Source organism: Phalaenopsis equestris, unplaced genomic scaffold (assembly GCF_001263595.1).
Source record: "Phalaenopsis equestris unplaced genomic scaffold, ASM126359v1 Scaffold199599, whole genome shotgun sequence".
Lineage (NCBI taxonomy): Eukaryota > Viridiplantae > Streptophyta > Magnoliopsida > Asparagales > Orchidaceae > Phalaenopsis > Phalaenopsis equestris.
In genome coordinates, this window is record NW_018219463.1 from 72,792 (window position 1) to 83,443 (window position 10,652).

The following is a 10,652-nucleotide window of genomic DNA, read 5'->3' on the forward strand; positions in this document are numbered from 1 at the left end:
ATAGAGGTTATGTTCGTGTTCGGTTCATTTGAAATTTAGTTTGAAATAAGCTGGTGTTCGAAATTATTTGTGAAATCACTGTTCGTGTTCGTTTCTTAACGTACGAGCCGAACACGAGTTGTTCTCGAACGACGAGCCAGTTTGACATTCCTAATATTAATATATATATAAATAATATATTATATTAATTATATAATTTATATTATTATTATTATTAATTTATTATATATTATAATTTATAAAATTTAATTTTTTAAAATATCATAAATTTTTTATATATAATTATTTTAAATTATTTTATGTTTCAAACAATAACGATTTGAACACGAAGAAACACATCACTATTCGTGTTTGGTCAGTTTAATTAACCGAATGAAAAAAAAAATGTTCACGTTCGTCTCGTTTACTTATCGAACGAATCGAACAAAAATTCATTGATGAACTAAACACGAACTATTCGCGAACGAAGAGCTTATTTGACGGCTCTAATTGTAGTTACAGGCCCAATCGGTTGCACAAGGAGGAAGAAGGCAGATGACAAATAATATATATGACAAATACTATATTATGATACAATTTTTTTCTGAGAAGTAAAAAAGCTGCTGTTATGAATGTAAATACATGTAATCTTTATGTCATAAGAGGGGTTTATACAAAAAGAGAGATAGTGTTTGTTTAATGCATTTAGAGAGAAAAATAATTCAGGAAGATTTGCATGCATACCACTCAATTATTATGTAATAACATAAGATAGTGTTTGTTTAATGCTAGAGTAATTATGTGAAGGTTTTTGAAAGGAATACTATAAAAAATGAAGGTAATTGTACTCATCCAGATCATGATGCATTTAGAGAGAAAAATAATTCAGGAAGATTTGCATGCATACCACTCAATTATTATGTAATAACATATCTAATATTTAAACTTCAATTTTACATGTCACCCTACCTATGCATGAAGCGCTTTTTACCTTTTAAATGGTAAAATAGTAGCTTTTTTTTATGTGCATGAAAATGTAAAAAAAGCAACGTTTAGGTGTTAGATATGTAAACACATCAATTGGGTGGTATATATGTGTCAATACACAAATATATTAATCCTCCAATGATAGGAAGCAACTTTGTTTCGAACTGGCAATCCTAAGCTTGAATTCTATTGTGGAAAGGCATGCAACTCATAACAAGATTCCTACTAAGTTGCAAATCAAATATTCTGAATGACAACCGAGCTCTTAGACACGAAAGTTACAAATTTTGAATTACTGGTGTCGGCCTTCGCGGAGGTAACAACACCAGGTAGATGACCTTCTAAATAAAGCATTTGATGAGATTACTTATCAGTGGAGGACGTTACAGCTTTTTCTGTTTGGTGGCCAACTTCTCATACACCTCCTTAGCTTGCGTGACTCAGCTACATCTGAAGACAACAAGAGATCCTGAGTCATCTCACCCTTTAGCATACGGTTACAGTTCTTTCGACGGTATATTGAGGCACCCAAAGCTGACACCCATTCAAGATCACCTTGGTGGTCTACAATTCTTTCGAAATTGACTTTATCTTGTCCCTTGGTGCATCTATTGACTTGGTCAGAATTCCCCAGTCGTCAAAGTAGGAACCAAACATGAATTGCTTCCACAAATCATTTATCTTATTCTCAACACCATGCAGTTGGAGTTTCTTCTCGAAAAAAAAAAACATGATGAAGCCCTCCTTGTTGACCATGAACAAGTAAGAATGTTCAAACAAATCGGCCGACCAAGGGATGGCTTCCCGACAGCAGAAAATGACAAAATACATGATGGCCGCGATGGAGTTTGGTAAGACATGCGTTGAAATAACCACTATTTATTGAAAATGCTTCGAAGCTCATAGTATAGCAACAATTGAAGACCATACCTAAATTGATCTAGATAAAAAAAAAAAAGATTTGAACCGACATCGCCTATTGGGCACTCTGATTCCTGAACCCTTCAAAGAACTATTTTGTCATAAAAAACGTATCACCTTTGCATCTCCTTTACATCCCCCGCGGTCAAGATCAACGCATTGATAGCAGGGAGAGAGCCGAAGAGAGTAGGAGAATACTTGGGGGCTATCATGTCGCAAAGCATAGAGATGATCAAAAGATAGAGGAAGCAAAAATTTGAAAGTGCAAAGGGTATAAGTAGCGTCTTGCCCTATTTAGAGGATGGATGTGGGAATCGAGGCGTCAAATAACGATAAGTGCACACCAAATATCATTTTACATTTAATTAAATAATTATTTTTACAAATAACATGATTACAGATTGTAAAGGAAAAATTTTATAAGAGGATCTTTCAACTCTTCAGCTGAGGCCAACCCCTTTTGAAGCATCCTTCGGAAAACCAACTCTCTACTAAACCTACTCTACTCCATTTGGTCGACATCATAATGAAGTCTACTCAAAACAGTCAACTCAAAGATGGGTCCCAACTCAGTGCACACATAGCTCAAGGAACCTCTGAGTGTTGCAACCTCCACCTACAGCCTGACAATGTCGATTGACCTACATCAAAGCGAGTAGACCTGTGTCTCCAATCTCTCTCAAAGAACCAACAGGAACCTCAGCCGCTTGGGTTGAAGGGCCAAGCTTCTCTCTCACTCGACGCTCCATCAAATCAGAGGATAGCTGCCAACTCTGCAATTGCTCTTGCTGAGAGTGGCTGATCAATGGCCACAAAATTTGGTCGACAGCGAGAGAAGGCACTGCAATCAATCCTAATGGTGTAGCAGCAACCATCTGAGTAGAATCAACAACATTCACGAATGGCTCGCCATCAGTGCAAGCCTCAAGAGCAATTGGCTCATCTTCATTAAGAATAATGTCAAAGCTAGAGTGGAACTGGTTCTCCTTCTCCTTCCCCGGTTGATGAGATGAATCTTCTTTCGGAGACAAGGAAGGGTCATAGCCAGAGGACACCACTGTGTTATGGTCCTGAGTGGAACTGGAGGCAGATGCGGGCTCGATGCGAATGGCCTTGGTCTTTCTTTCAGCTCAATAATGGGCTGACCAGCCTGAAACGACGACTATCATGGATTAGATGATTGCGAGGGGGTTGGCTGAGTGAATTGGCGAGCTGAAGTGCTAGGAGCCTCAACTCCCTCAAAAACTCCCTTGTTAATGACAAACTTATTTCCTTTACTTGAACCCACATCAAGCGAATGAGATCGAGCAATTATGGAAACCTCGCCAATCATAGTATTCTGAATGACAACTGAGCTCTTAGACATGAAAGTTACAAATTTTTAATTACTGGTGTCGGCCTTCGCAGAGGTAACAACACTAAGTAGCTGACCTTCTAACTAGTGCCTTTGATGAGATTACCTATTAGAGGAGGAAGCTACAACTTCTGCTGTTTGGCAGCCAACGTCTCCTACACCACCTTAGCTAGGGTGACTCAACTACATCTGAAGACAACCAAAGATCTTGAGTCATCTTGCGCTTTAGCATACGATTATAGTTCTTTTGACGGTAGATTGAGGCAACCAGAGCTGACACCCATTCAACAACACCTCGATGGCCTGCAATTCTTTCAAAAGGGACTTTATCTTGTCCCTTGCTGCATCTATTAACTTGGTCAGAATTCCCCAGTCGCCAGAGTAGGAACCAACCATGAATTGCTTTCGTCAGTCATTTATCTTATTCTCAACTCCATGCAGTTGAAGTTTCTTCTCCAAAAAAAAAATATGATGAAGCCTTCCTTGTTGACCTTGAACAAGTAAAACTGTTCGAAAAAATCAGTCAACCAAGGGATGGCTTTCCAACTGCAGAAAATGACAAAAGACATGATGGCCGCGATGGAGTTTGGTAGGACATGCGATGAAATAACACTATAATTATTGAAAATGCTTCGAAGCTCAGAGCATGGCAGCAGTTGAAGACCATACCTAAATTGATCTAGATAAAAAAAAAAGATTTGAACTGACATTTTCGATTGGGCACTCTGATTCATGAACCTTCTAAAGAACTATTTTGTCATCAAAGACGTATCACCTTTGCATCTCCTTTACATCCCCCGCGGTCAAGATTGACGCATCGATAGCTGGGTGAGAGCCGAAGAGAGTAGGAGAATACTTGGGGGCTATCATGTCACAAAGTATAGAGATGATCAAAAGATAGAGGAAGCATAAATCTGAAAGCACAAAGTGTAAAAGTAGCCTCTTGCCCTATTTATAGGATGGATGTGGGAATTGAGGCGTCAAATAACGATAAGTGCACACCAAATATCATTTTACATTTAATTAAATAATTGTTTTTACAAATAACATGATTACATATTGTAAAGGAAAAATTTTATTAGAGGATCTTCCACCTCTTTAGCTAAGGCCAACCCCTTTTGAGCATCCTTCGAAAAACCAACTCTCCGCTAAACATACTGCTCCATTTGGTTGACATCATGATGAAGTCTACTCAAAACAGTCGACTCATAGATGGGTCCCAAGTCAGTGCGCACTTAGCTCAAGTAACCTCAGAGAGATGCAACCTCCACCTCCAGCCTGACAATGTCGGTTGACCTGCATCAAAGTGAATAAACCTGTGCCTACAACCTCTCTCAACGAACCAACCACTACTATGCAGGTGCTTTGGCGGGAACTTCAATCGCTTGGGTTGAAGGGCCAGCCATCTCTCTCATTCGACGCTCCATCAAATTAGAGGATAACTGCCAACTCTATAATTGCTTTTGTTGAGAGTGGCTGAAGTGGTTGATCAATGGCCACAAAATTTGGTCGACAGTGAGAGAGGGTACTACAATTGATCCTAATGGCGTAGCAGCAACCATCTGGGAAGAATCAACAACATTCATGATCTGCTCGCCATCAGTGCAAGCCTCCAGAGCAATTGGCTCATCTTCATTTAGAATAGTGTCAAAGGACTATAAGAAAATTGTAAGAGAGATATGTTTACATTCCCAAATGTCTATATATTCCAAAAGGTGTAATGAATTCTTCCACTCCTCAGGTTAGTGAATCTCTGTCCTTACTTTACGAAGGGGCGGAGGAGGATCGACAACCAACTTTTCTTTCAATCCCTCTTCACCACCTTCAATGGGTCGAGCAGTTTGCTCTTTTTCATCAGCGATCACACCAACCCACGGGTATGAAGCTAGACGAGGGTCCACCGTCGGTTCTTTCTTCGATGGTGGAGTATCAGGACTGTCAGAAGAGTAGACTTGATCTACTGGCTCAGGTTCAGGTGTTGTCCACTTCTTTTTCTTTATAACTCTTTTCTTTTTCTTCTCTACGCAGAAGATAAAGGAAGTCAAAAGTCTCCCAAAGCTAGGAGCTGGACGTTGATGTCTTTCTTGCTTAAATCATCAAGCATGGTGTCGATAGAAAGACTTTAGAGTGACTTGATTAGAATGTTATAACTTAAGCCTCATGCCCTTCCTTATAGAGTTTGTGGTTAAATTAATTCTCCCAAATTTTGAACCATTTATTGCTTTTTTATTTTCCTATTTTTATCGAGGCAGCCACCATCAACGAGCAAAAAAATAGGGGAACTAATTTGTATTATTATAAAAATACCAGCATGAATCTCGAGGGAATCAAACAGCTAGAAACTGAGGCATACAAATGAAGTTCCGGAGTGGAGAACATGAGCTTCACCAACGAATAGTCAATCGAGTTTACGACAGAATCGACCAACATAAAATTTCAACCGAGGAAAGTTTTCGATCGATGAAACCATCGAGCAAGAGAACATAATCAAGTGAAAAAGTATTTTTGTCTTGCAGATGAATCCGTGGAAAAGATATGGATGACCTCTGCAGTCAATCGACCTAAGCATTTCACAGTTGGTCGACCTCAAGGCTTTGGACAATCAACCAACGTCAACTTTTATGTCTGTTGCCATGTAAATTTTACTTCGAAAGACATGTCGATGCAATCATTCAGATAGTTTAGTAACTGTTCTTTCGTCATATGTATTTTGAATTTTGAGACCCCTATAAATAGGAGGTCATGAAATCAATAAACTGGCTTCCAAATTCTTACATCGGGGATTCTCTTGCAAGCTTGAACTCCCTCTCTCACTTCTATCTTTTCAGCTCTAACTTTCATGGTTTATTTTATAAGAAGAGAATTTAAGATTCAATTTGCTTTTCTCAACCTTATAAAAAAAATTCAACAAAAAATCAATGAGAAATAATTTACCAACATACATATAAATATAAAAAATCATAATATTACCGTGATATATTAATCTGAATGACGTCCATAATCTTTCACTAATAAGAAATGGAAAAGCAAAAATAAAAAAGTTACCAGAAAGAGCGCTATTACAATTATAGTTCAACTATTATACTCACAGTTGGTGTCTATATATAATAGTGTCTCAAACAATTGTGCCAACATCTTAGTCGAGTCAAACGTGCTCTAAATTTGAGGTGTGTTAAGATAATGCTCGCCCAAATCAATAAATATGATATATTACATAATTTTGCTCAATGTGAGAAATCAATACAAATTTTAATTGGAAGATGGAATGATTCATTCCCGTAATAGGTGCCTGGCGCGGAGATTTGCCACTCTTATCCTCATGTTTAGTTCATCCACATCACTTTTCATGTAACCAAGGGCCTCATTCTGCCTGTTAAAACGAGAAACAAAGTAATGTGTATTTATACATCTAACAGTTAAATTCTTATATTTTCATACATAACATTCAAATTCTTAGTATCATATAAAAATATCACAATCATTTACATTATAAGAGTGAAATATGTAACTTCATGAATCGACTTACGATACCAAAATATTATAAATATAGGTATGAAAGCAAACACATAAAATTTAAGGGCATTTACATATACAGCACAAATTTTATGTATTTATATATTTCACACATATAATATATATGTATGTATATATATATATATATATATATATATATAGCAACAAAATCCTTAATATCACGTAAAGTTAGTACTAGTATTGTTTTTTAATTGAAAGTGAAATACATCTTTACATGTAAAGATTAAAATATCAATGTACTATATATGTAAATATGAAATTTGAGGTATGAGATATGTAAATACATAAGAATTAGTTGCTAGGCATGTAAATCTCTCTAAAAATTAATTGGTATGCTCTTGGTTAGAATAGTAGAAAAAAAAAAAAGGTTGTCTCCAATCAAACCAACCTATCAATTTCTGACCCCATATCAACCGCCATTGTTTTCAGCTCAGCTAATATGTTGCCCAGATCTGAAGCAGCAGCATTTTGCTTTTCTTTCTCCATCTGACGTCAAAATTTCGTAGAAGGAGCAGTAGATAAGCAGTCCATAAGCATTTGATTGAAGTTCAGTTTTACAGTTTTAAAAAACTTATACCTGAACTCTTTCAAAGGCAGATGAAGGTTGAGAAGGAATTCGACGAGGATTCGATTGAGATCTACGAGGATTTAATCCAAGCTTTTGCCTCTGTTCTATATGATCTGCCCTTTTAATGAAGGAATCAACTGTTGATCCAAACCAGGTTAGACATAAAATCTTTTTATAAAAGCTTTAGTTTGTGAGTTTCTAGGATTTTTACCTCTTGTCAGAACAGGTCCTTTGATTTCTCTGGTTTTCTTTGGCTTCCATGTTTTAGAGAAGAGCCCCCCAAGACTTCCTAGGAGTTTTTCACCCTAGGTGGAAGAAAATTTGAATTTATAGGGCATAGCTTGAATAAAGAAAACATCTAATGGAGAATGTATTTAACTAAAGCAATGAAGAAGTAATGGAAACATAAACTATCAAAAAGAGCTACCACATTTTCATATGAGAAATTAGAATACATATAAAATTGTTTGAGATTATACTTTTTTTGCATAACGATTCTCTAGTATTTCAGTAATGAAAAAAAAAAAGGTTTTTTGAAACTTGTTTGACAGCATTTTTTACTGATTTAGTTCTTAGACTCATTTTTGCTATAATTTTTCTTGCTGTGTTTCAAGGTGATAACATTTTCATAATAGGAACTACGAAAATATGATTATTGTACGAAACCTAAATACTATTTGACTTTATTATAAGGAATAAATCAAATAAAGGGAACTTTACATATTTAGCAACCAATTCCTATGTATTAATATATCAACCATCTTGATGCATGACAGAAGATTTGCGGCAGTAGAGTAATAAATTAACGTCTTCGAGATGCGTTGTCTCTAACCTCTGTCGACTACCGTTCGCCGACCTCTATATATCACCACCAACCACCTCTTGCTCGCCAACATTGATAAATCCTACCGTGTGATAACACACTCCAAAGACGTTAATTTATTACTCTACCACCGTGGGTCATTCGCTAGAACTTTGTTCATTGCTAAGACGCTAATTTATTACTCAACCATTGCAAATCTTCCGGCATATATCACATTAAAAAATTCATTTTTGACTTACAGATCACCATATTACTATGTTTTTGGCATTGATTGGGTGGCTTGTACTTAAAAGCTAAAATTTTGGTGCCCCATATGGCAATACATAAGAATTGGGTGGTAGGCTTCCTAAAATAAAATATATAAAATAGTTTTAATAAAAAAATATTTTCCTTTAAATTTAGCCCCCAAATGGACTCATAGCCTTCTATGTAGCAGCAGTGACAATTGTAAATTTTGACTATTGAAATACATGAAGAGAAACACCTAAAGCATCAAATTTTCTAGCTGAATTGGGATTCCGAGAGACATTGATATATACAAGTTGTTTCAAAACATCTATTTAATCTTAAAACATCCAACATATCTTATTAAAACATACATTAAAGTGTATAATCTAACAAAAACAATAATGGCATATGCATTTTTTAACAAGAAACCCCTTAAAGTCTCAGAAAACAGTATCCTAGAAAATTCATACCTTACTGAGATCATAGTCAATGCTTGCTGCCGTTAGGTGAGTTCGTGTAATCTGCTCACCCTGCTGATGCAGGTTCACAAGGGTCCTTGTCGCATCTTCTCTGATCTCCTCAGCAACCTTCAAACAATCATTGATTTTCTCTGTAGTCTCTTCCGCCTTCTGCACACCATAGCTTTCCATTTTATCCGCAAACTCATTCTCATGGCCGCCTGATTCTTGGCAATTGTTCTTGTTCTTGTTCTTGTTTCTCTCAAGAGCTATCCCTGTGTGACTATTGTAAGCAGACCCGGGACCTTTGTTCTGCAGCCTGTAGGTTGAAGGAGACGAAGATCTTGCAGTTCTTGGGTTTTTTTCGAGCCCTGAGTTCTGATTGATTGGGTTCTTATTAGAGAACATGGATTCTGTTGGGCTCCATTTGTAAAGCTTGGAGTTTGACGTTTTTGACACGCTGACTCGCGGCATCACAGCAGCCATGAGTGATCTGATAAGTTCAAAGGATGCTTCTGCAATGCACAAAGAGGAAAAAACATAAGAAAACATTTAGGCTCAAATGTACAATCAAGATAAATGTTTTTCCTCAAAAGATAATAGAAGGAAACTTTCAGAACAAGAAAAATCATTAGAGCAATTGAAAATATGAAATAGACAAAGCTTGACATCATAATGGTGCTGGTTGAAATAGTATTTCGTGAGTTGTTAAAAAGCTTCTTCACATGTGATCATAAAACAAAACATGAGCTCAATAATACATTAACTTCCCATTAAAAAAAAAAAAAACAATATATAAGTTGCCTAAGAAAGTAAATTCATAAAGATTATTTGTATGATACCAATGATTATAAAGAATAGAAAAGGGATATCAAAACTAAAATCCGAGGAATATAAGAGTTACAAGAAAGTTCTAATCGAGTTATGGCAAAATATTTTGATCTTAGCCAAAAAACATACAATCTTATTAAAAACAATGCTTCGGAAAAAATCACAAACAACTTGATGTGGAGAACTTAGAGATAAATATTTCAATATCTAGTTCATGACACAAGTTTGATGTCACATACCAAATACCAGAGGCGATAGATTGCAGTATAGGATTTCTGAAGCAAGAACAGAAACAACTACTACAATTATTTTCTAATAATTCATTACCTGTGGTCCAAGAACTTATAGAAGACGATTCCTAGAATTATTATAGAAGTCGACTATGAGATCGCTAATTTTCCAAAATAACGAGAATTTTACACTAATTCTTTTGTCAAAGCTATTCAAATATATAATGCTGACTAGTTAGAAACCTCCAAAACTAAGCAACAGAAAACTTATCATTAACTGTAAAATGCTGTCTTTAAGCTGAAAGACTCAATGAATTCCTTGGCCAAAACCAACAGAAAAAAAAAATCAAAATCTAATTCAGAGCTAGAGACAATGAAGTAGGAAATGAAGCAGCTGAGAGCGCCAGATGGGTCAAGCAGAAGAGCTTTAAGGGAGCGATAAAAGCGAGGAGCCGTAGCAATGACTTTCTTTTTTCAATGAGCTGTAGTTGGACGGAGGAATAAATAGATGGTTTTAGCGTCAATTCTCCCCAAAAGTTAACGGTATACAAATTTAAAAATCTTTTGACTATGGATAATCCCAATGCTTTTGATCCGATTCTTGGCATTAACTTAATTTAATTTAATAAGCATATTTATTATATTTTAAAAAAAATGTTTAAAAAGAATGTTTTAAGTTTAAAGATTGGCCTCATTTTAAATAGCTATTGGGGCATTCATCTACATTGCACATAATTCT

The 10,652-nt window shown here is 36.0% G+C and overlaps 1 protein-coding gene across 1 annotated transcript; it reads right to left on the minus strand.

Moving 5' to 3' along the window:
* Positions 1–6,511: 6,511 nt before the first annotated feature.
* Positions 6,512–9,940, minus strand: LOC110035749 (SNAP25 homologous protein SNAP33-like). Its single transcript, XM_020740034.1, has 6 exons — positions 9,923–9,940; positions 8,865–9,367; positions 7,555–7,648; positions 7,353–7,480; positions 7,164–7,261; positions 6,512–6,611 (listed from the first exon to the last, which is right to left on the minus strand). Exons 2-6 carry the CDS (start codon positions 9,336–9,338, stop codon positions 6,512–6,514), a joined length of 894 nt encoding a protein of 297 aa, XP_020595693.1. The 5' UTR covers positions 9,339–9,367; positions 9,923–9,940.
* Between the last annotated feature and the right edge of the window lie 712 nt (positions 9,941–10,652).

What these genes read in the sequence shown, in the direction of transcription:
- LOC110035749 (XM_020740034.1), bottom strand. Translation starts at nt 9,338, where the DNA reads ATGGCTGCTGTGATGCCGCGAGTCAGCGTGTCAAAAACGTCAAACTCC. An exon ending in TTGACTATGATCTCAGTAAG is followed by an intron (nt 7,649 to 8,864) that starts GTATGAATTTTC and finishes TCTTCCACCTAG; the next exon opens with GGTGAAAAACTCCTAGGAAG. An exon ending in AGGACCTGTTCTGACAAGAG is followed by an intron (nt 7,481 to 7,554) that starts GTAAAAATCCTA and finishes TTGGATCAACAG; the next exon opens with TTGATTCCTTCATTAAAAGG.